Source organism: Pituophis catenifer, unplaced genomic scaffold (genome assembly GCF_029215685.1).
Source record: "Pituophis catenifer annectens isolate HBS135680 unplaced genomic scaffold, rPitCat1.0.hap2 SCAF_4, whole genome shotgun sequence".
Classification (NCBI taxonomy): Eukaryota; Metazoa; Chordata; class Lepidosauria; order Squamata; family Colubridae; genus Pituophis; species Pituophis catenifer.
Window position 1 is genome coordinate 24,996,547 of NW_027256884.1, and position 26,452 is coordinate 25,022,998.

The 26,452-nt window shown below is 35.2% G+C and overlaps 1 protein-coding gene across 1 annotated transcript; it reads left to right on the plus strand.

Annotated features, from left to right (window-relative positions):
* On the plus strand, positions 1 to 25,547 carry CFAP99 (cilia and flagella associated protein 99). Its single transcript, XM_070943511.1, has 16 exons — positions 1 to 14; positions 2,369 to 2,496; positions 3,330 to 3,480; positions 3,866 to 3,960; positions 6,505 to 6,617; positions 6,938 to 7,106; positions 8,763 to 8,843; positions 9,735 to 9,803; positions 10,954 to 11,010; positions 14,437 to 14,525; positions 16,391 to 16,595; positions 17,698 to 17,839; positions 18,678 to 18,829; positions 19,962 to 20,167; positions 23,275 to 23,455; positions 25,383 to 25,547. The coding sequence occupies exons 2-16, from the start codon at positions 2,380 to 2,382 to the stop codon at positions 25,545 to 25,547; spliced, it is 1,992 nt and encodes a 663-aa protein (XP_070799612.1). The 5' UTR covers positions 1 to 14; positions 2,369 to 2,379.
* The last annotated feature ends 905 nt before the right edge of the window (positions 25,548 to 26,452 follow it).

A 26,452-nucleotide genomic window follows, 5' to 3' on the forward strand; every position in this document is an offset into this window, starting at 1 on the left:
TTTGACTGGAAAACGTAAGAGACGTTCGGATTTAAAACTTGAATATTTATTGGTAAATTGATATTTTTTTTTAAAAAAAAATGTGTTCTGTGATACCAAAGCATGAGTCTGTTCTGCGGGCATCACATTAACGCCGTCCAGTTTTGGCCCCGGCCGTGATACCCATCATGAACCTGAGGTGCAAATCCTTTTTATGATTTGCATGGTTTATGCTTGGGATCCACCATATTGCAGATGATTCCAGATTGGGCCGATTGGGGCACCAGTCACAGAACTTGAAAAAGTTTGGGTGCTGCTGTGGTGGGGCAAAATCAGCATTTGATTTTTGCATTATTGTCGCCTTGGTTGAATCACAGCCCACATCTGTCCGCACGGAATCGAGCATCTTGAATCTGCATTGGTACAAAACAGTGACTTTGATGTTGGATTCGGGTTAGATTAGATTAGATTAACAGAGTTGGAAGGGACCTTGTAGGCAGTGGTGGAATTCACATTTTTTTATACCGGTTCTGTGGGGGTGGCTTGGTGGGCGTGGTGTAGTGTGGCTTGGTGGGCATGGCTTGGTTTGGTGGGTGTGGCAGGGGAAGGATACTGCAAAATCTCCATTCCCACTCCACTTCTGGGGGAAGGATATTGCAAAATCTCCATGCCCTCCCCACTCCTGGGGGAAGGATATTGCAAAATCTCCATTCCCAGCCCACTCTGGGGCCAGCCAGAGGTAGTATTTGCCAGTTCTCCAAATTATTCAAAATTTCCGCTACCGGTTCTCCAGAACCTGTCAGAACCTGCTGGATTTCACCCCTGCTTGTAGGTCATCTAGTCCAACCCCCCCCCCCCCATGTCCAAGCAGGAGACTCTACACCATTTCCGACAAATGGCAGTCTAATCTCTTCCTGAAAGCCTCCAGTGATGAAGCTCCCACAACTTCTGAAGGCAACTTCTATTCCATTGGTTGAGAGGGAAGAGCGGGTGGAGAGGAAGATCTACCACCAAGCCAACAGAGAAAACAATTTGAGAAGAAAAGAGATCTTGGAGAGTATCCCCCTTGAAATGTATTTGAATATTAATAGCTCGGATTACTAGTTATGTTGTTGGTTTGAGCTCCCAGTTTGGCAATTTGGTTGCAAATGTTTGGTCCCCCATTCGAGGAGACATTTTCAGTGGGCTTTCCAAAGTTCACTGAAGATGTCTCCTTGAATGGGGACCAAACATTTGTAACCAAATCGCCAAGCTGGGAGCTCAAACCAACAACATAAGTATCCCCAGTTCACAGAAATGGAGAGGGAAGCACATTCAGACTTGCAAGATTCCCTTGCTGTAGCTGTCACAATAAACATAGTCCTAACTTACATGTCATTCTAGGGCTAACTTGTAGGGCTAGCAGATGTACAGCTTTAATATTTCCTTTAAAAAGTGCTGTTTATAATACAATTGTGATAAGAAGCTTAGGAGCATTGTTAAAAAGATTAGAACAAAGAATGGCATATAGAAAATTCTACAGTGTGGACCAAGAGATGGCAAGGAGATTAGAAGTGTGGATTAACTATCTAGGATTCCTAATTGTTAAATATATTTATCTTTGTGTACTATAGAAATAGAGTCTGCAGAAAGTTTACAGTTTTTAAAAACGTGACTTTGCTCCGGGGAGCTTCATGTAGATATTAGGATATAAGGGGGACCAAATTGAATCTGAATAGACTCATTTATGGGAAGTTGGCTTCTGGATTGGAAAGTAGTCTCTAGCTCATCAGTTTCTGAATCCTATTGTCTGAGAAACTGTCACAACACAATGATCTCTAGCACTGTTTTTTAAAATAAATATTAATGAAGTCTTTCCTGTCTAATGCAGTGTAAGACTGTACTGCTTTGAAAGTGATTTAAAAGAGAATACTCTTTTATATCCCTAATAATTCTTTTATAACCCTGTTTGTGCATCAAGATCTAGGAAAAAGTTCTGATTTCATAGCACCTTTGGTTAAATGTTAGTTTATTTGTACCATGCTAATATCAAAAATATCCAAATCCGTTATATTTCTGGTTGGTTCCATGGTGAATGCTAGATAAATGGAAGATAGTTGACACTTCTGAATTAACTATTGCCCCAATAATCAAGATTTCTTTTCTATGACTGTAAGAATGAAAAGTCTTACATTATTCACTCTGAAGAGCAGTTATAGTTGAAAAGCAAACAAATGTATGAATGAATTTGATCATCTTAACAAATTAATTCAGGTGGTTTCAGGTATACCAGTATTTATATCTGTATTAGGAGCCAATTTGTTCAAACAAAATTGTATTAGTTTCTGTAATGATTACATGCTTAAAATTAAATCGCAACTGATGAAATGTGGACACTTAATGATTCCAGGTTTATGCAGAATGAAGATGGCTGGTCCATTGAGACACATTGAAATAATAATTCAGCAGCTCAACAAATTCCATCCTGAAAATGAGAATGTTGGGCATTTCTTGGATGAATCAGCTAAAGTATTACAGGTGTGAGATGTCTTTTGAAGCTTTCAGAAAATGCACATTTGAAATACTATATTTCTAAAAATCAGGAGCCATGTATATATGTATACACACACACGTGTGTGTGTGTGTGTGTGTGTGTGTGTGTGTGTGTATTGTAGGCAAAATAAATTTGGTTTATGAATTGCATACAAACAGTTTGAAGGGCAGCATTTGTTTCTTTTTGTTTTTTTATTTCCATGTGGTAGGGCAGTGCATCAAGACTTCTTATCTCCACTAGCTACTTCTTATCTTTCATTTGTTCTTTATTATCTAATTTTAAACTAATTTTCTAACCATTTAAATCTGTCTAAAGTAGTCCTAGGGTTTTTTATTTTATTTTTTAATTATTTTTTTAATGGTGAGGAAGAAAAAGAGGACTTGAATGAATTCTGGACATCCAAACTCCCAAAATCTCTAAAACAATTAAAATTTGATAAACTGGTATCTGGACCTAACTCTGTGCCAGTAGGTAGAAAAATTTCATTTATTGCAAATCACCAATCCCAGGTCACGAAAGGTGATCACATGACCTGGGACATCACAACTATCATAAATACGAGTCCAATGATCCGATTTTTCTTGGACAAGCTATCACACAATTCTTTTACTTTAAATGTTGCTTGGATTAATTTATAGTGGATAATTATGCTTTGTACGTTTTGTACTGCTCAAAACATATACTACTTATACATTTTGATTATACTTTTTGGACAATAATAGCTAATATTACTGCTATCATTTTACATTGAATGACGACATTTAGATACATACATTAAGTTTTTGTTTTTACATTTAAATTAATTCTGTTTCTGTAGCCTTTCAAAGTAACAGATGAAATCCCTGTACCTGTAATGGATATCTTGTGTGGCTGTTTAGAATATAAAACTGTATTGGATGTGGTAGTCGATGCATTTTATATTCGAGATGGAAAACATTGCCTATTTTCTGAGCGTAACATGTATATTGGTAAGTATTCATTTATATATAGAGAATATAATAATGTTAGAAAATCAGTCTGATTTTTAGTCTCCTGTATATACTACTAATAACAGCAGCTATATATATGGGTGTCAAGTACAACTTGCAATAATGAAAAAATAAGATGTGAAACATGTCATCACAACATAAACCTTCAGTGTTTTGCATATTGGATATATGAATATTAAGTCATGTTATATTATTTATTAAATTGTGATGAATTTTATCATTTGCCTAATCTGCCTTCCATTTCCACTCTTAGATACCTATATTTGGAGAATTCGAACAAATGCTAGTAAATTTCAGAGTAGAAATCTTTAATAGGCTTACTTATTTACTTTGTCTTCAATATTAATGTATGTGTCTTTTCTAGTTATTTGTTATTTGGCTACTTTTCGACTAGAGGAACTTGGATTTCAGCAGTTCAGCAAAATCATTAAATCAATGGATGCTGCTAAGATATGTAAGGTAATTAAAATATTTGCATTTCATCAGAATTAAATAAAAATTCAATATTCTTGGATTTTAAGTTGTATAGAATTTTTATAAATATTTTAAATAGTGAATGACTGTTCAAAGCTACTGCTTTTAATACTTATATTTGCAGTGGAAAAATCTTCAAGTTGATAGGTATAGACACATCCCTCATCTACTACAAAGCTATAAATATATTCAGAATTTTTGAAAGGCAAGTTATAAAATTAATGTATTTAAAACAACACATGGTTGGCATCCAGTGCTAAATGATGATGCATGGTTTATAGACTGCATAAAATGCTAAGACAAAGCCAAATTCCTTAGCACCATATTTAAAGCCACTGTAACTACATTGGAAGAAAATCTAGATATTAACAATTGAAGATTATGCTACTTCTTATGAAGGCATTATTTATCTACTCAGTAAAAAAAGAAGAAGAAGAAGCAACTACTTTTATTTTCATCATTTAGAATCTTCCACTTATGTATTTTTGTACATCCCTTAAAATGAGAATACATTGCAACATACCAAGAAATGTATGTTTTGAAAGAAACTGGGCTTCAGTTCATGTGGTTCTTGATTTTATGTGAAATCAAATAATGCATACTAAAATGCAAGCCAAAGCAGGTAGTCCTTGGGTTATGACCTTAATTGGGACTGGAATTTATACTACTAGGTGAAGCAAAACATCACATTACTCTGCTGCTTAGCAAAACTAATCCTGGCAGTCTTAGTTGCCAGGACTCTACGTTAGGAAAAAATCTCACACTTTCCCTATTCTGAACAACCTGCCTCTGATTTCCTCTCCTGCTTGTTTCCCCTCTGCCCACTTCTGTTCTTTTGGCTGCTCTGCACTCTGCCATATACTCTGTAGGCTCCTGCTGCCACCACTAACTTTCCATGTCTTCTTCCTTCTGATCTGAGATCTAGGCGCTGGGCAAAGCTTCTACACTGTGATGCTCATAGCAAGTGCAACTGAATGGCAGAACATTATCTGCCAAAGAGCCAGAAACTTCCATCTCCCCCTTCGTCATCTCTGCCCTTTTGGCTGTCCTGCACTAAGAAATGTGTTTACCTGTCATTTTTTACCTGTGTAACTGCTAATCATTGACTTCAAAAGTGAAAAACAAGTTTTTCTTTCTTTTTTTCCTCATCTGCCTGGATCTTTAGTCTCCTCTGGTTTCTTATTTCTTTATCACATGGTCTGTCTCAATTCTTTTGCTATTTTGTTTGTTTAAAAAAGAGTCTATCATCTTTCTTGAAAGACTAAGCTCTGTTCCCACAAAGATACAGTTTTATTTTTTTAAGTATTTCAAAAGTTTAAACATTTTACATTTTTCTGGTCCCTTAGTTGGTTTCAAAATTTCTTAAATTCTGATCTTTTTTTTTTGCAGTTTACTTTGTATCTTTAAATCTTTAAATCATTATTTTTCTCTTCTTTCTGGAATGAAGACTCATTCACTAGTTAGTTTTTCAAACTTGTTGCTTTAAAACTTTAAAATAGTTACTGTATATCCCAAAAGTGTTTAGAAAATGAGGCTTGACAAACCCAATATCCGTGTAGGGTATTCTGATGACAGCTTGATGACTTTTCTCATCTTCCAATGCTCAAACCAACGAATCTGTCCTATTGTATTCTTGAAAGGAGCTACTATCTGGAGCTCAAATGGGTAATTGTCTTTTCCTTATCTAGAGAGGTTCTGTTGTCTTGAAGTTGTCACTGGTCTGTCAGTCTGGCTGCAGTGTTCTTTCCCCTTTTTCAGAGACATCTTAGTTTGTTGTTCCCTCACTTGGAAGCCCTAAATCCTCTCATTTAGAAGCCCTTTAGACTTCGGGATTGAGAAATACTTTTCAGAATGAACTCTAATCTTCTAGAAGAAACTGACAGTTTCAGGCCAGAACACATCCTCTCTGGCACTGAACAACCAGATAAGCAGATATTAACAACCAATAAACAATCAAACAGAAAATACAGGTAATCCTCAATTTACAACAATTCATTTAGTGACTGTTCAAAGTTACAACAGCAAGCAAACAATGAGCCTCAGAGAACGCCAAAAACTCCACATTATTTAAACTACTGACAAGTACTCATGGCAGGCTTCCATATCACAATAGCAACCCATCATTTTCTCACAGCAACTTCCCACCATTGCTATTGCTATCTATTAGAAAACTGCAATACTGGAGGCATTACATTTCATTCAATCCTTGTATTATATTATTATTGTGATGATAAGAACATCCATAGTGTTTCTGCAGTTCTTTGTACCAGACTGTAGTGTACACTATTTTGGGGGTTCTGAAACTTTAGGGCATATTTGCGGAATATAAATATAGAGAAAAGTGGAATTTCCAAAATATTTCCTCAGTTCTAATGGAAAATACCTACTATGGACATGTCTAGTGCTCTAGGCAATATTTCAATAGAAATTATGAATACGTTACTGCTGAAAATAGAAAATGTGATCTGATTTCAAAGCATATATATTTTTTGATTAAGCTTCTTTCATTAATGCATACAGTCTTTTCAGTTCCTTAGGTTCTTTTTCAATATGGTAAATTTGCAAACATGGATAAAAGATGAATGGAGTCAGATTTATGATTCGGTTTATGTAAATGAAAATTGGATTGAACCACTGGAAAAGTAAGTAATAGAAACATTGTAGACATGCTTTCTCAGAAGTAATTTCTAATACACTGTCAGGAAATATTTCTCAAAAATGTGCATGATTTCCTGTTTGAATGGAACTGCATCTTAAGTAATACTGTTCATTTGAATCTCTACTTAACAGAGATTGGCACTCTTAATTATTTGTATTAGACTTCCAGTTCAGGACCAATCTAAATGTTTAGATTCTGTAAAATAATTAAAATTGCTTATACTAGTATTAATTAAGCAGATGGAACCTAGAGCCAAAAATAAAATTGTATTTTTGTTTGTTTGTTTGTTTTGTTTCCTGTAAGATGGCAGCCAAAAATACAGGAATTGATCAATCAGCTGGATAATATTGCAGATAAACATGTTACTACAACTTTAAAGACGACTGAACCAAATGAGTTTCACTTGACGGTCCCTAATCCACGAGCTATACTGATTCCGGAGCAAATTCCACGACAAGAGAAAACAAAACCTGTGAGTTCTGTATTCTATTCCAAAAAAAGCTTGATTGATTTTTGAAAGTATTTGAATCCCAAAGAATTAATTTAAAAAACCCTTAAACTTCAGCTTTAGAATGCAAATATTTTGTAAAATAAGCTCCTTCAACTTGGATTTCTTCTAGGCCGGTAGTTCCCAACCTTTTGGGCACCAGGGATCAGTTCTATAGAGAGAGGTTTTTCTGTAGACCAGAGGGGACATGGATTCACATGCTGCCTAAATCCCACAGACGGGGCTTCACTTGTTTGTGTGGCCCAGTTTTCTGGCATGCTGCGGCCCACTGCTGGTACATAGACCGGGGTTTGGAGACACCTCTTCTAGGCCCAGAAACCTGTCTCTAACAGTGCAGAAGAATAATATGAGGCTGGCTTTTTCTCAAAACTGAATAAAGAAGCCTTTAAACCTTACTCAGAGTCAGAGAGAGGAAGCTTCTCTTAAAATTAATTCACAGCTTTATCAGAGCCTTTCCTAGTTTTGCCATATGTCAGAACAGATGATAAAGTCAGGAGAGGAAGCAAAAAGTTTATGATATCTCAGCAAATCCAAAAGGACTCAAATTTAAGAGAAAGAAATTTCACCCAGGTTTAAAAGAACCACCATTTCAATTCAGTCCCAGTAAAGTGTGAACTTTTAGGGGCTACTACTAAATATACATCTAGTTTTGTTCTAGGGTTGCTGGAAGTATAGAATGGAAACAACGTTTGGGAATATATTAATTTTTTTAAAACAACCCTGTAATCCCTTGTATTGGGGAAGAGTCCGGCGACTGAATGGAGCTGAGCGTTTACTGGCTAGATACCTTTCATGTTGCTCCATGTTGCTCACAGCAGATACTTTTTCTTTGTGCCCAGAGAGAGAAATATCTGCCACTACCTAGGATCAAATTCACAGTGGTGCAAAACCAATTACTCTTTCCACCCCTTCCTCCCCAAATACATGGACTGCGAATTAGCTGTTCAGTCACAATGTAGTGTTGATCCATTTACTGTTGCCATTTAATAAGACTTTAGACTTACTCATCAACAGTATTAGTAAAGGAAAGTGGTACATATCTACAGTGACTTTTGCTCCTGCAGAATACAAGTAGTCTCTTTAGGAACCACAATTGGGACAGGGTACTGTATCATTAAGCAAAGTGGTTGCTAAGTGGGACATTGTATGACCACAAATGTGCTTTCCTTTTCTCTATTCCCCCCTGCCCCGCACACACACTTTGGAATGCTCACCCTGGCAATAGAATAATTAGCAAAAAGGTGATTATTGCTAACATTTACATCCATTGGAGGGAAAGAGATGACAAGAGTAAGCAGGCACACAGTGGAGAACACACACTAAAAGCAATGTGCTGGGAGCTGCAAGCACACTGTGCAAACAGCCTGGTGTATTCTCCATTGTGTGCTTGCTTACTCTCTTATAATCCATTCTTCTCCAAATTCACTGCATTGGAAGTGGGGAGGAGAAAGACTGCTTGACCTATTCTTTCTCCCTCCAGAGTGGAGAGATACGGTAATAAATGTGAGCATTGTGCATAAAGCTATTTTTTTCAGCACCATCATATCTTTGAATGTTTACCGCATAAAGCAGTTGCTAGTGATGACTATCTATAGATTATGTCTGTGTATTTATGCTCAGATTCCCAAGAATATTTACAAACCTCCTAGAATGAAGCAGCATCTAGAAAGAATCAAACTGAAGAATCGCCAGCAGGCAGAGGCAAGTTTAGTATTTTAATAATTTATTTATTTCACTATATTTTCTGGAATTTATCTACCCATATTTGTTGTCTTTTGAGATATCAATGTGGTTTCCAGGGAATTGCTGAGAAGTCATAATCTATCATAATTAACCACTTGTATTTGAATAATTGTTTTTCAAGGTTCTGCCCCAGATTCCTATTTATGTGATATGATTATGTGATATGTGATTAAATGCTTTTGCTATATATTTTTACCGTTCATAAAAAGGCTAACACACCAAATTAGACAAGAAAATGGCAAGAGAACACCAGTCCATTCAAGATGAGTTCATCATCGTAGTGGGGAGGGCTTGTCTCATTGTCATCTTGGGGATTAGCTTGTTCTCTATGTAGAGAATATGATCTGCAAGTTGGAGTCATCTGCATGCAACAATGTTATATAGTTTGCAGGAGAAACTTTTGGAGCACATCTTCTTTAGTAATATGGTCAAAATAGCGAATCCTTAGGATTTGGCAAAGCCATATTATTGGCTTGTTAATACTGGCTGACACCTTCCAAGTTTCACTGGCATTAATGGCTCCTGGGATCACTATAAAGTTGAGCAAACTGTTTTAAGTTTCAGTGATATAGACAACAAGGACCACATTTTATTCATCTGGAAAACAGCTATTGCTTTTACAGTGCTGAGAGAGAGAGAGGAAGGGAGGGATGGAGAGAGGGAGAGGGAGAGAGAGAGAGAGATAAATAGAGTATTTGCTTTTGTACATTAAAGAATAAACATTAAATTTCTGGGCAAAGGATTAATGGCATTAATCAATCAATTTTTATTACAGTCACATACCAGCATTTAATTAATGGCATTAAAATTACACTTTATGTAATTTATTAAATTTATATTTTCTTTTAGGAACTACTGCTAGAAGCAAATATTAATCAATTCAACTGTGCAGCCCCAAAGATTGATTACAAATTCTATGTAAGTAAAACAGAAATCAAGAAATGAATGTAATTATGAGTAAATGGAAGAAAAGAATGTACTAAGATTTATTTATTGTAATGTTATTGTTTAAATAATTTTGAATAATGTTTTGTTGATATTTGATATTGATAATGATTTGCAGCATAGGCTATGAGCTCATTCCAAGTTCACTTTTAATGTGACACAATTTGAAGTTTTTAGCAATTGTATAACAGCACATAAGCTGTGAGTTGTTGCTATTATTTATATTTGTAGATGGCCAGAGTCTTGGTAGTTCGCTGGTAAAGAAAAGAACTAATCAGTACTAGTAATAACAAGTGCCAATAAATTATGGAAGCTTGTAAATTTTTAATTTTCCCCGTGAAATAAGAGTCGAATTCTGACTTTAAATCTATAATAGCTGTGTACTACTTATAGACATTTTCACAGTTAAATTTTGGAATAAAAATACTTTTTAATAATGACTGAATATTCCCTGACACCAGCCTTTTCTTTTGCTACAGAATTTTTCAAAATCATATGCCTAATGTGGTAGATTATGATTGCCTCTTCCATTAACTTATTTTTTTACGTACAAACACTTGTTTGTACCAGGTGGGTTTTTTTTTTCCTTAAGAAACTTCTATGCAGGCCTTATATTCATTTTATATGCACTGTAATTAGCAATAAGCATTTTATTTTACTTTTTTCTTTTAGTACCTTTGAGCTACAGTATAACTACAATTTTGAAAAATGTGGCTGCCAATAATGTATTTGCATGGACAATTATTCTTCCCATTTTACGTCTTTATTATCAATTAAATTATCCTGGCCTAAGTCAGGGATTTATCATTTTAATAGAACTTTTCATTCTGGGTCTCCTTTAATTTACCCTCCTTTATTTTCTACTATTTATCCAATTTATTATTGGCAAATATTTACATAATTTGCATAATCAAATGAATATCTCAAAGGTGCTTTTTACTTTCTTTTTCCATTGTTTTTTTTCCCCAAAGTCCAGTTGCCTTTTGAAAAGCACTGTTGGGACAACCATGACCTGGATGACTGAGAATCTCCATGGACAATCAGATGAATAATTTGATTTTGAAGTATGCTTTTTTCAATAGAATAAGTTATATAATAAAGCTACAATAATTTTTACTTATAGATGAAGGAAACCCCAAGCCTTGTTGAAAAATTTGAAGCCCAGAAGATCAAGTTCAAGGTGAGGAGCAGCTCTGGGTAGCTTAATGTTTTAAATTGGTGAGATTCAAAAAAGTCAGTTGAAATCAATTTAAAAACGGACAGGCAACTTTTTAGTGGCCAAGGACTTCCTTGTTTCTTTTTTTTTAAAAAAAACTTTTTTTATTAAGTTATAAAGTATTATAAAATACAAAAGTAAATAAAACAGCAGTGAAGGGGGAGGGGAAAAGGGAAAGAGAAGTGAGGACAGGTAGGGAAAAGAAAAAGAAGCATTGACTTCCAACTCGCTCTGTTGCAGTAAGAATAGAATAGAATAGAATAGAATAGAATAGAATAGAATAGAATAGAATAGAATAGAACCGAATAGAATAGAATAGAATAGAATAGAAACAAAGTTGGAAGGGACCTTGGAGGTCTTCTAGTCGAACCCCCTGCTTAGGCAGGAAACTCTACACCACTTCAGATAAATGGTTATCCAACATCTTCTTAAAAACTTCCACCGTGGGAGCATTCACAACTTCTGGAGGCAAGTTGTTCCACTGATTAATTGTTCTAACTGTCAGGAAATTTCTCCTTAGTTCTAAGTTGCTTCTCTCCTTGATTGGTTGCCCACTGAATCATACAATGTTTTACATATTAATTTCAAAGTTCGGTTTCAATAACATTTTATAAATCTTAGCAATAATATGTTCATCGTTGCCACATAATGAAAATTCCAATTCATTTTTAACAAAATCAAATCCATAGCACTTTTTATCCAGTTTGAACCTTTCTTTCAGTTGCTGATAGGTAAACGAATGACAAGCATAACCTTCTGATTCAAGTTCTTCCTCGGCTTTCACCAGAATTAAAAAATTAAATTTTACCATATGTCAACCAATCTGGCTTTGCCACCATTTCTTTTCTAAAAAGAAATTTTTCCTGCGGCGACACCCAGAGGGGCAGCTTCGTAAAGAGCCTTGTTTTATATTTATTGCAAAGTATGGCACGTCTAACAAAATGAAAATATGAAAATATTCATATTCAAATTTCACAAGAAAATAAATAAATAAAAAAGCTCCCAAATCTGCCCCTCCATATATTTGCTGCCATCAGAAACATTGGACTTCCTTAATGTTTCTGATGGCAGCAAATATATGGAGGGGCAGATTTGGGAGCTTTTTAATTTTTTTTTCTTGTAATATGCCTCATTCCTGCATTTTTCTCTTAATTATCAGTTTTCACTAAAGAAAAATTTTCAACTGTGATGAAAAAATTTGATTGAAAATGATAAAATATTTCTGAGCATCAAAAACCTGGTTGAGCAATTCAAGAAAAATGGGCTGTTCTTGAAAAATAGGCAGATAGGATCAGATCTAATTAGTACTTGGATGGAAGATCCAGGAATCCTAGGCTGTAGGCTGTCTTGGAAAGTAAAAAAAAAATAAATTCTGGAAGATAGTAGTAGACAAATCCCATTAATATCGCTACCAAGAAAACAGTGTCATGTGCCTTAAAATAGGATTTTGTTTTGTTCTTGAAATATTTTTTCAAGCCATTCTGATACTTTCTTGTCATGTGATCCCCTTTTGTGACCTTTTGACAAGCAAAGTCAGTGGAGAAACCAGATTCACATTGTTCTGTGGCAAAATCATACAATGCCAGTGAGAATCTTTGAAAAATTGCTGGAATTTTTATATGTGATTGCCATAATTCTTTAATCATGCTTAAAAAACATACTTGCCTGTTTAACCTCAAAATTTCCTATTGTGTTTTTTGTTCACACCTTATCAGAAATTGGAATAAGGATTGTGAAGTTAATTAAGAAGCCCATTATTACAGTCAATGCTTTCTTGGCTATCCCATATTTCTTTAGTTTTCTTTATCAATCCTTTTCTTCTAGGATTATGTAGGAGGAGAATATGCTAATTATTTCAGCTCATTTTGTCCATCCAAGAAGAGTTAGTATTTGAAAGGGCAAGATGCTTTAAAACAATCTCCTTTGTTCTTTGTGGGTTGGCATTCTGTAATGGTGACACTGTGAAAGGCTTATAAATTTGTTGTCTTTGATGGGTAGTTTTAAGGATGGGTAGAAGTCTTTAAGAAACAAACATTTCTTATCCCTGTCTTAAATCTTCATGACTCAGAAAAATGCCTCAAAATAGGTATTTTGGAGGCTTTGGGGGGTCTCTGGGTGAACTTTGGGATGTTTTAAAAGTAAAGATGGAAATCCTTTGTCTCCCAGAGGGTTCCCACTTTATTTTCACCCTTAAATCCAAGGAGAAATTGTTTCTTTGTTTCTTTCTTTCTTTATTTACAAGATTTATAAGGCTGACAATGTATATACTGCTATACAGCACAAAAATAAATAAACAAATGAAAACATCCCACTCCAAATCAAAACAAAACATATATAATATATAAGTAGAAAATGGGGACCAATAACCTAAGAAAACAGCCAAAAGGGGACTTTTAGTCAGTTGGCCCCTAGTGCCTGGGGGAAAAGCTAAAAAATCAGGAGGAAAGGGAAGGAGGCTCTCTCTTTGTGTGCGTGTGTATACACATACATACATATAATGTAGCAATGGAAGATACCTTATTAATCCACAACTCAGTTATTATGTTTAGGGTTTGTCAGTGTTGCACAAATATTAATGTTCTTTATTTTTACAGTTATGTTTTGGCCCTATAAATAAATGTAGTAATAAATGCTAGCTCTGGGAGCATTGAGTTCTTTGAATAGTGATGATACCTATCTCTCCAAAAATTTTATTCCAAAAGGTATAACATTATTAGATGATCATCACAAATAAAAGAATAACCCTTTTGACAACTATTTACCATCAAAATTTAAAAGCAGGAACTAGGTGTGCTGTAAATGGCTGAAGTTTACTGGACCATAACCTAAGTAAATATACTTTCTTTCCTGACCATAAACTCCATAATTTGTATCATTCTATGTGGAAATGAAATCTAAAGGAGAAATGTATACCTCACTGTTCATCAACCAATGAATAAATGGAAGAGGAATTCATGAGCCAAATCATGGCCTATTCTTATTTTTATTAATGTTAGTTGATTTTAAACCTCTAATAACAGGATCTTAGAAATAAATACCTTATTAGAAATAAGATCCACTTATTTTCATATGACTTATTTTAGTTAAATAAGATTTGATTGTAGGCGAAATGTGAAATGAAACATTTTGAGGAATTAATAGATCTTAATATAGTTTGACTGTTAATCATACTTGGGAGGATATGTCACTGATGAAAATAGGAACAGATTTTTTATATTAAATACTATACAACTTATCATCAACTACCTATTAACTAATTTAAGAAACCTAAATAACCATTTTAAAATGTAATTAGGGAATATGGTACTGTTATATCAGTTGTAGACTGTTAAAGGTTTCTCTTTTGCAATTTTCCTTCTAAAAATATTTATGCATTAATTTATCCAACAGACTGACAGTACTCCTGTTAAGCTAAACACAGCAGCAATCTTAAGAGAAGGTGTTCTGTACCAAAGAAAAGTGGAACAGGAGCTTAAGAGGTACTTAACCTGTGCCAGATTTTGATAGCGTTTTTATGTTTTCTAAAGAATGATTATATAGAAAATCAAGATACTTATCTATTGTTTATAATAAAATTATTCTTTCTTTCAAAATGTAAATTATTCCAAGGATTATTAATAAAGGTCAGGCTATGCCATCAGATATATGAATAGTTGTGGGAATTCTGAATAAGTACATAAGAAAAATCCAAGGCATAACTATTTTAGTAGTTTCAGTTCTTTTAGATGAGGAGAGTTAGTTTGGTGTAGTGGGCTAGAAGCTGGAAGACTCTGAGTTCTAGTCCTGTCTTAGGCACAAAGCCAGTAGGTGATCTTGGGCCAGTAACACTCATTCAGGCCTAGGAAGGAGGCAGGGACTTCTCTAGGCAATCTCCAGGAGTCGATGGTACATAAAGATAGAAACATAGAATTAGAAAACTGACAGCAGAAAAAGACCTAGTTGTCCATCGAGTCTGTCCTTTGAGTTTTTGGTTTTTAAATTTATTTATTTATTATTTTATTATTTTATTTCATTTTTAATTTTTTTGTTGAGTGATGGACATATGTTTATTCCAGGCATGTTTAAACTTTGTTACTGATGATTGACCAACTACCTCCTTTGAAAGTTGATTCAAAGCTTAGGGTATAAGAACCAGATGTGTGTTTCTCAACAGTTGTAATTAAAAGAGGTGCACTTGTGAGAGACTGGAGATAATGAACATTTGTACAAGCTTCGGGTCAACTGTGTAAAATCAATTTACCATGCTAGAAATCACAACAGAGTGACTGAGAATCTCCATAGACATTCTTCAAATAGAGGCATATCATTGCCCTTTTCAAGAAGATAGTTACCACTCCTTCATTTAAAGAGGCACCAATGACCTCCCAAATCCAATCAGTCATTCCTAAAGAAGCCAGATTGGGCAAGGATCCAGCCCAGCGTACACAAGACCCAGCTTGTTTGCTTGTTTGTTTATCTCTGTCTTCTGTCTGTCTGTCTATCACCTATCTATCTACCTGTCTGTCTCATCTATCTCATCTGTCTGTCTGTCTGTCTGTCTGTCTGTCTGTCTGTCTATCTGTCTACCTATCCATCCATCCCATCCATCCATCCAATCTATTATCTATCACCAATCTATATAGCCCAACCTAACACAGGGCTATACAACATAGTTTTCAACATAGTAAAAGAGAGTCTAGAAGTAGAAATTACAATAAGCAAGAAAATAGTAAGAGACTGACATGATGAATTCAAATCATTGGGAACTGATGGATTGCATCCCAAATTTCTAAAGGAATTTGCAGATGTTATCTCAGAACAATTGTCCCATATCTTTCAAAGATCCTAGAGCATTGGGGAAGGACTACATGTTGGGTGCAGTTTGTCAGCTTGTTACAAATCCATCTGGTGGTGATGCTGTTTATCTCACATTGATTTTATCTTATCGAGAAGTAGATTGTGGTCTACTTTGTCAAACTCCTTACTGAACTCCAAGTATACTATGTCCGCAGCATTTTTCTGGTCCATTAATCACTTTGTCAAAGAAGGAAAAAAGATTTGTTTGACGTGATCTACCCATGTTGGCTTCTGATTATAACTTTGCTTGCTTCTAGGTGTTAGGTGAAAAAAGCTTATTTCTCAACCTAAAAGAGGTGCAGACAACTTACCTAGGGGTTACCCTTAGGGCGTTTGGTTGATATTTGTCTAGGAAAAAGGCTGGAAATGCCAGGGAAATAAGAGGCAGAAGGGAGATGAGCTGAAGACCAAAGGCCTCCACTTATAACTATTCTAGCCTTCACATAAGACAGCAGTGTTTGAGTTGTACTGTTTCCCTTCAAATAACCTGTTTTAATTTTTATTATAGAGTCGAACATCTTCTCCAAGGAGCACAAGATCCATCAAAATTTCTGGAATGGCAACAACAAATGCGTGGGAAAGATTTGGACCAACAGCTGACAGAAGCAGAATGTAGAAAACTACAAGGAAAGCTAAGCTATGAGGAAGCTATTTTGGCACGCCAATATTGCATTCAGGAAAAGAAAAAAAATGCTGAACAGAAGAGAGAAGAGGTACTGAGTGTTCTTCAGATTTTATATGGGTTTGAGTTCCACATGTGGGTTATAGATTATATATACATTATTAAATTATAGATAAATGGATTTGGCAGAAAAAGGAGTTTAAATACATTCTTGAGGTGTGCAGGAAAAACAATGCTTTTCATAAAAAAACCCTTTCCTCTTTTTTCAATCCCAAAAGGATCTGTGTGCAAAGGCTATAATGCATAAAGCACATAATGTTTCTTATTCAAACTTAATAAGAATAAGAAACTACACAATCTCCCTCTTTCTATTCATAGTGCCTCTGTTTTGTTAAGATGCAATTTTGATTTATTGACACTTGTGAAATTTACTGCTGCATCTAGATATTTCTTCATGGCTTGCAAATGTTTTGTTTTTTGATATCTTATGTATTGATATCTTATTTCAGATCTCCAAATATACATGTTGATCAACTTTTAATCACTTTCTTTATGAGGGTTTATTTCAGTCCTTTATGCTTCCTACCTTTGCTGCTCTTTTCAGTGTCACTGCGTTTTTGTATTTACCAGATGAGCTCATATTTCTGGACTGTCAGACTTTCCGTAGCTTGCCAATTTTGTTATCAGTAAGCTAACTACGTATATCCGCATTCTTTTCTTTCTACTACACACTTTTCTTTGTTCTCTTGCCAAAGAAGTCCGGCTGCTGAGAGGTAGCCGGCAGGAACTTTGCCAAAATGTAACAATTTAATTATTTAGATTAGTTAGATGTTTTATTTTCTTCATAACAAATAAATGAGTTTATTCTTAGAAAAAAATATCTTCGGGGTTTATTTTCTTACAAAGGTATACACAAGGAAAATGCCACGATCCACGTCTCTAAATCAAGGTACGATTACCCAAAAGCAGAATGGGATTAATCAGCACCCTGACATTCAGAACAAATTATTTAATAGATTTGCAGAGAAGCTGGGATAAAGTTGTGTTTCTAACTACCTTTCTAATCATTTTTAACCTTTGAATAAAGATGTGGAAGACTATTGTGAAATCATTTAAAATAATCTTTTTTCCCCCCAATTGAACCTAATAGATTTACATCTATTTGCTTACTTGGAATTATTTTTGGATTTTAGACAGCAGAAATGCATCTCCTGTGTGCAGAAAGATGCCTTCAAGAAAGGAAGGAAAAGGAAAAAAAGGTTCAGCAAGTGGCAGAGGGACATAAAAATGTGAAGCAAGCACAAATGAAACTCCAAAAATGCAAACAGCAAATAGGTATTTAGAGTGTCAGATCTATAGACTTTTAGCAAAATTATTTAGTAACTGGACCATTTATGAACTTGAGAGAAACTATTAAGATGTCATTTCATAACTATTCTTGTTGGAGCAGTAGCAACGAGATTTGGTGGGAGATTTATCATTATCCCCTCTGTCATGGTCAGACCATGCCACAGTAGTCTTGAAATTTTCCAGTGCTGCCCCCTTCCGCAGGGAGGCTGGACATATTTGACTAATCTATCCTCAGCAACCAATGAACCCTCTCAGGTTACAGAGTGAGCTGGAGGATATCCGGGGGATGTCTGCTGTGGAGGCTCTGGCCACAACCTGGAATCAAAAGGCAGCTGGAGTGGTGACAGGATCATGCTCATGTGCCCTCTCTTGGCCCATTTCTCCTGATTCCTCCCCATAGTTCACAGAGTTATTGAGGGTGTTGAATAGGGCCAAGAGCACCATTGGAGGAAGACAAAGAAGAAATCCAATTGATCATAAATGTACTCCTCTCCTCATACCCGACAATTAGCTGCTATTCTGTGACTTCCAGCTATCTCATTTGAGAAGACAAATTAAAATGAGAAAACTCATTAGTTTCAGAGATTGCATTTAAAAGCTTTGTACTTAAAAGAAGTTGCACTTAAAAGCTTTACCATCACCAATGTATAAGCCTCTGAAAAATCAGAACTTAGAGATTTCTAGATAGATTTCATTCTCTACTTACCAAGACCTCCAATTACCATTTACACCAGAATTCACTCTATTTGCAAAACATTTCTGTATTTGCTTATCTTTGGCAATAGTATATTAGTAAAGTTTATATCTTTTTCTGCTGTTCTAGTTCAAGAGGTATCTAAAAAAAGCCAGGACATACTACTTCAGGCTTTAAAAGATGAAGAAGAGAAATTTAAAAAAAGATATGAACTGATTCAGCAAATAAGAGCTATAGAATACCTGCCATTCTTGAAAAATAGATTTATTGACTTAACCAAGGTAAACTCATAATAAAATATGGATAAGCCAATAGTGAATTAGAAAAAGAAGATCTTGTGTTTATTATAACTTATGAATCCTATCTTACAATTTCTAAAAAAATTTCTCTATTAATTTTTCCAGAGTTTTAGAAGCTATTGTTACAATGTTGGATAGCATTGCTAGACCCATTCGTTTTTTGTGAGCATCTTGTGGTTGAGTATATTTTTTTTATGACAGGAATATGAAATCTGCAGTATCTTGGATACTTTCTGGCAATCCACCTTTCTTAAATTTTTATTCCTGATAATTTGTTCCTTTCAAATTGTTAGGAAAGAAGACTAAAATAATGGCCTATTTAGTTCAGTACCACGAATCTTAACTTGTTTTACTAATAATGTTTGTTTGTTTGTGTTCATTCATAATATTAAACCATGAGGTTGGGCAACCCAAGGTTCATTGGCCATGTGCCAGCTTTTACATTCCTTTTGTCCTCACAGCTGATTCTAAATATCAGGAGCCAAGAAAGTAACATGTTTTGCCATATACTTTTTCCCATTGAAAATCAAAGATAATCCACAGATTGCTGCTGCTTACCTTGGTTATTTTTGTTTGTACTTCAGTTCTCAAAAAAATTATATGTGAATGTGGTGTTCTTGTTTTATTTGGTAACAGTAAAGTGATTATACTGTGTCTTTCCATCTACTGTATGCATTATTTTCTGTTTTCAGATTTTCACTAAATTTTCTGTATAGCTACATTGGCTACATGTCAGGGAATTGTGCAGCAGGTGTCCAAATGAAGTCAGAGACGCTGACACGAACTTTATATAAATAAATACATTTTACATCTATATGTACAACAGACAAGATAGGCTGACAGGAGCATTATGAGGTAAATTGTCAGGATATACAGAAGAAAAAGGCAGGAAAAATGGGAAACTCCCTCTACACCCACAGCAGCCAATCTCAGCGCAAATTGCCTCACTCAGGAGTCAGCACTCTCCAACCAATCAACCACAACTGTGTGTTCTGGCTCACTGCACAACCTAATTGCTCCAACTACTCAATTTAATTTTTTTTGTCTACACAAGAACTCTAATATAAATTAAGATACAACAGAAATATAATACTTCTACTTTTCTTTTCCACAGACTGCTAACCATGGTGTACTTGGTGAGATGTCAATTGTGGAACTTCAAGAACGTTTAGCTTTGCTGAAAGAATCTCAGCAAAAAGCAGAAGAAGAGAAGAGGGATCTGATAATCCATGAAAAACATGCGAAGGAACAACTTCTTTTGGATAAATTGGATCAAATCTGTATGTTCAGAGAACAATTTGGCAGAGCAGCTGCATTAAAGTTAGTTTGAAATACTGTAATATTTATCCAGACTCCACTGTTTAAACAATGCCACTATTTATGATGAAAACCATGGCATAAAAGTGTGCACACTAAATTTATTTCTTTAATAATCTCATAGACAAGGCCCAATGTGCTCATTGTGGCTTTAAGAATGGGTTTTCACCATTATTCTGTGCTTCAGAATAACTAACATCTGAAATACTGTATGTTCACAATTTTTGAGAGGGTGTTTCTTTAATGTTCTAGCCTTTCATTATACTGTTTGTTATATTTCTAAGGACAATGCAGGAATTCACACTTGTGAAATAGGAAAGATTTTCTTGAAGTACAGTGGATATAAAAAGTCCAACAACTGTTAAAATGTCAGGGTTTTGAAATGTAAAAAAATCAGACCAAGAGAAATCATTTCAGAATTTCTTCCACTTTTATATAACAAATAAAGTGTACAATTCAACTGAAAAAACTAAAATCCTTTAGGTGGAAAAATAACAATAAAACACACAATAATGTGATTGCATAAGTGCATACCGTCTTAGAAATAAGGATGTGACTGTTCAGAATTAACCAATGTTAAATAGTAGTCAACTTGCCATCAATTAAAGGGCCTCTGAACAAACCCACTGTTCCGCTGTTCTAGTAGGATTTACCAGAATATTTACTCGGTTACCTCTTACAGCAAAAGCCATGGTCTGCAAAGAGTTTACAAAGCATCAAAGTGATCTCATTGTGGGAAAGTATCAGTCAGTAGAAAGGTACAAAAAAATTTCTAAGGCATTGAATATAGCATGGAACACAGTGAAGACAGACATCAACAAGTGGAGAAAATATGGCATAATAGTGACATTACCAAAAATTGGAAGTCCCTCTACAATTAATGAAAAAAAAGAAGAAAACTTGGTGCATGAAGCTGCCAAGAAGTCTACATTAAAGGAGCTGCAGAAATTTCTGGTGAGTACTGTATGTGTACTAAATATGACAACCGTCTCCCGTATTCTTCATATGTCTGGGCAGTGGCGTAGGGTGGCAAGATGGAAGCCTTTTCTTAGAAAGAAAAACATCCAAACCCAGCTACGTGTTGCAAAAACCTACATCAAGTCTGACAAAAACAAGTGACAGTTAAAGCATTGTGGTGGCAGCTTTAAGCTTTGGGGCTGCTTTTCTTCAACTGGAACTGGGGCTTTAATCAATTATAAACAGTTGCAAATATCAGTCAATTTCAGCACAAAACCTTCAAGCCTCAGCTAAAATGCTGAAGGGGCATTTCACCTTTCAACATGACAGCGACCCAATAGATACCTCCAAATCAACAAGGGTGGCTTCCCCAGAAGAAGACTAAGGTTTTGGAATGGCCCAGCTATCCAATTGGAATGTATCCAATTGAAAATCTGTGGGGTGACTTGTAGAGGACTGTGCACAGGAGCTGCCCTCGCAATCTTGCAGGTTTGGAACATTTTTGCAAGAAAGAAAAAAACAAGAAAACATGTGCCATGCTGATAAGCTCCTACTCCAAAAGATTGAATACTGTCATAAAATCAAAAGGTGCTCCAAACAAAATGCATACTTATGCAACTATATTATTGTACGTTTTTATTGTTATCCCCCCCTAAAAGATTTTAGTTTGTTTTTCTATCAAATTGTACAGCTTGTATGTTAAAAGCTGGAAAAAAGTGATTTATCTTGATCTGATATTTTTACATCCTCCAAAGCTGGCATTTTAACAGGGATGTTTAGACTTTTTATATCCTGTATATCTTGCCCCCATCTTTGCTGCCATCTTTTCTGTACATCTTTGCTGCCATCTTCTCTGGGTATTGCCCTAAGGATAGGGCTTCAGAAGGATTGATGCATGATCTGAGGTGGGCATTATTTTTTTCTATTCCTCATTTACTCTTGCTCCACTTTCCAAGATATAAATGAGTATATTTCTACCTTGGGAAACAGGATGGGAATCTAGACAAAGCAATACAAACATGCACAGAGCTCATCACATAATTGGCCCCGAGAAGCCCCTCCACTCCATAAGTCCTAATGTGATAATGATCAGAATGGGCTACAGACAACTTATAGGCAGCTGTATACTGTATGTGAGTAAATTCATACAACCAAAGGGCAAAGTTCATTTCATGGAAAAATGTGTGCTTATGGTAAGACTTCATCATAACTCAGAGCGCTATAGTTTTCCTTTGCACTGAACTGTTCTGGTCTGTTCATGTTTTAGTTGCTCTTTATTTTATATAGTCCTCAACTTAACGACCAGTCACTAAGTGATATAGTTAAATGAACCATCATATGACCATACCCCATTTTACGACCTTTATTGTTGCGATTGTTAAGTGAATCACATCATTAAACGAGTTCTGCTTTCCCTGTTGATTTTATGCGTCAGAAGCTGGCTGAAAATGGTGATCAGGTGACCCTGGAACACTGCATCAGTCAAAAATAATTTACCAAGCACCTGAACTGCAATCTTGCGACCACAGGGACCCTGCAATAGTCACAAATGCAAGGACTGGTAGTGGGTCGCTTCTTTCAGCACCGTTGTAACTTTGGTTGCTAAGCAAATGGTCATAAATCAATGGCTATCTGTATTTCAGATGAATCTGAATTTCAACGGATACTCTGAATTAGCTCTCAGCTTTAGGAATTGGCTTAAGTTTATTGCCATTAATCAGATCGCTGTACAGTTAGAAGTTATATAACCTGAAAAATAATCTCAGCTAATGTGTGTTCCCTATCTATTTATTGCTGAGTTTTTTTATGGTGGGAAAAATTGAGAGAGAACTATTTTGCTGTTGCAACTGATTCAAAAGAAATATATGAGAGTTCCATTAAGTCTTAAGACATTCCTGGTGTGCTTTTTGAGGAAATTGGAACACTCTGCCAGGGACTACAGATCTACAACTTCAATTCCTTTTAATTTATTTATGAAGAAATAAGGGCACAATTTAGCTGGATGCATGTCTCATAACACCTTTTGTTTGAAATGGAACCATGCCTAAATGTGTATTTTCTTCTTGTAGGTCTTTCTCATTAAGTCGTAATTAAGTCATTGTTTCTGGATCACAACTAATTGCAAAGTGTTATTTATTACATCATTTTTTTAGACAGGAAGAAAAGAAAACTAGGACATCGCCTCGTGAAGCCATTTTAAAAGAGGAACAAGTTTTAGATCTACAGAAAAAAATTATGGAAAAGTCTACTGAACGTAAAATACAATCTGAATATTTAAAAACTAAATTTCTGAAGCCTAATGGAAAATCAAAGCAATTATGGAAATTAGACAAAGTAAGGAAAGGAAAATAACGCTTTATTTTGCATTTTATAAAATAATCAGACTGTCCTCTTAATTTAATGGGTCTTTGAAGCATGTGTAGAAATTGGAATAATTGTATATTCTTGCTTTACACTTTAAAAAATTAAGCATACACCTATAGATTTAATATATTCTATATCTTGGTCGTAGAACATAAATTTCCATTCCTAACTCATATACAAGACTCATACTCAATATGCATGAAAATATGACATCAAGTTTCAAAAAAGTTAAAATTTGTATAAAACAGCTGATTCAAATGTTAATCAAGTAAATATGTTGAAATGTAAAGTATAATTTCAACACATACTTCAGTACTTGATTAATACCTGAAACTTTTTGAAACTTACATTTTCAAAGAGAAAAATAGAACATTTTTGTCCTTTTTTTCTCTTTTAATTGCTTTTCAAATTTACTATAATGCCATCATTTCCCAATTTTATTCCATCAATGCTCATCAAAGGCTAAAGTACAGATTGGTGGGGTGGCCATCACATACACATTAATCCCAACTGCTTGGAAGGTATCACTCTTCTCTTTGCTGTCCTTCAGAAGGCACGAGGCAAGTGATGCAGATGTTCAAGCCAAGGTGAAATCATTAGTGAAGTGGGATTTGCATGGTATCTAGCAGAATTTGCTTTAAGATGACCTCTTCATCTGGAGGAGAAAATTGTTTTTTTAATTTAAATTGGCAACTGTAGCCTGCTTACTGGATAATACGGCAACCACAAGAAGCATCCTCTCCTCACTGGTGGTTTTGGGTCTCTCACCTGCTGATCAAGGAGAGAAGTGCTCTGCTAAACACTTAATGAGGACACTGGCAATTACAAACAGCATTGTTTTCTGACAAGCAGTGTTTTATTTTTAAATGCGTACATAGTAATTGCTTAATAATGGGTTCTAGAATTTTGCCTACGTTTGTTTCCAATAACAGCTTTTTTCCTGTTATTTGAAGACAAAACAACAGCATCTTCTCCAATCCTATGTTACCGTGGTGGCACAGTGGTTAGAATGCAATACTGTAGGCTAACTCACATCTCACTCCAGTTCGATTCTGAGTGGCTCAAGGTTGACTCAGCCTTCCATCTTTCTGAGGTCGGTAAAATGAGGATCCAGATAGTTGGGGGCAAAAGGCTGAGTCTATAAACCGCTTAGAGGGCTGAGAAGCACTATATAAGTCTAAGTGCTATTGCCATATCCATTTGCATGAGGAACTTCAGAGAAAGGGGTCTAAAATTACATTTCCAAGCTCATCTTCACAAGGAACTTCATGGCATCACTTACCGTAACTAATTTCATTCTTTTGATACAGAATTTCAAAGGGGCCAATTTAGCGCATGTACAACTGAAGCAAGGAATGACTTATATCCTGATCCCTCTGTAATCTTTTTCCATGGAAGTTTATTTTAATTGGCTTTCCTGAAAGTGATAAAGCAAGGGGAACAAGGGGTTGAAAGATTCAAGATCTTCCTGTCACTCAAGTTCCTAGGAAATATTTGAAATACCAAATACCAGCTGCCCTGATGTAGAAAAAAGAGAGGCCACATCAATTTATTGCAATAAAACAATCAGAAGAAAATTTTAGATAGCTTGATGAAGGGCCACATAAAAGGGTTATTTTTTCTTGTGTCTTCCCAATCTTTTCCAAGTTTCAGAGACTTTGTAGTCAAACCATTATCAGTTGACCTAGGTGCAGGATCTTAGGGATGTATTAACAAACCTTAGGGATGTTGAAGGAAATCCTACTGGTGTATTGTGGGGCACCTCAATCAGCATTGTGGATCACTTGCAACATCTGGATGGTCTTCAAGAGTAGCCTCATGTAGAGCATGTTACAATGATTATTTTATTTAACATGTTTGAATTAATATTAGCATACTCTATATTTTGCTTTCACAGAAATCTCAAGGAGAGGATCGCTGGAGGAAATTGGAAGAAAGTCGACAACAGCAATTTAAAATGCTTCAGCATGGTCTTATGTCTAGAGATAATGCTCAAAAAATGATAGTAAATGAAGCTATGAAAACTGGAGCCACTGTTTGTATATTAAGAAATTGTTACTAGATATACTACTGCTTATTAGACATTTACTACTAACATGACTCAATTTCTGATTTCTTGAACTACTTTATACTTTAGATATGGCTATTAACTAGCAGCTCTTTTTGATTCATATATGTTGGAATTATATGTTTTTTAAACATTTTTAGCAGTTTTCAAAAGTATGTGGTAAGTTAGTGATATTTTTCAAATAAATAAAAGGGAGACAAATAATGCATTTTAATATTTTAAAATAACTTTTTTCATTTATGCAAAGATATTTCAGATGAATTTCTTCAATTATTTTTACTTTATGAGGGCTGTTAGTATTGGATAATTGTATATAATTCAATATAACATGCAGCTTTTGAACATCAGAATTTTCTACTATAGTCCCATCCCTCTGGAATATTCTCCCGAAATGTTAGGATGACCCTGATTGTGGTCTAAGGCCATGAAGATTTAGTTGTGTTAATCAGTGCCATTTATATTTATTTTGAACTGTTTTATTTTATTCATAGTCTTAATTGTTTTTATTGTTTTATCTCATGTCAGAAATGCCGAAACTAGAAAGGGGAGGGACATTATTTAATATTTAAAAAATTAAAAGCTTTAATAAAATATAATTAAAAATCTGGTGGTTAGAATGCAGTATTGCAGCCCAACTCTGCCCACAGACTGTAGTTTCATCCTGAAGGGGTTCGAGGTTAATTTAGGCTTATATCCTTTGGTAAAATGAGCGTAGAGATTGTTGGGTGCAATATGCTGACTTTGTGAACCGCCCAGAGACTGCTGTGAAGAACCGTGTGGTGGTATATGCTATTGCTATAATTCTAGCTCAATAATGGGCCATGTTAGTGGCAGAAACATTTCCGGCCAGCAAGTCATTCTGTGTGCAAATCAGTCCCAGAGGGCACTGTAAAAAATAG

Coding starts and splice junctions, on each gene's coding strand:
- CFAP99 (XM_070943511.1), top strand. CDS start 2,380: ATGAAGATGGCTGGTCCATTGAGACACATTGAAATAATAATTCAGCAG. Junction 8,844..9,734: donor AGAATCGCCAGCAGGCAGAG/GCAAGTTTAGTA, acceptor ATTTTCTTTTAG/GAACTACTGCTAGAAGCAAA. Junction 16,596..17,697: donor CTGAACAGAAGAGAGAAGAG/GTACTGAGTGTT, acceptor TTTGGATTTTAG/ACAGCAGAAATGCATCTCCT.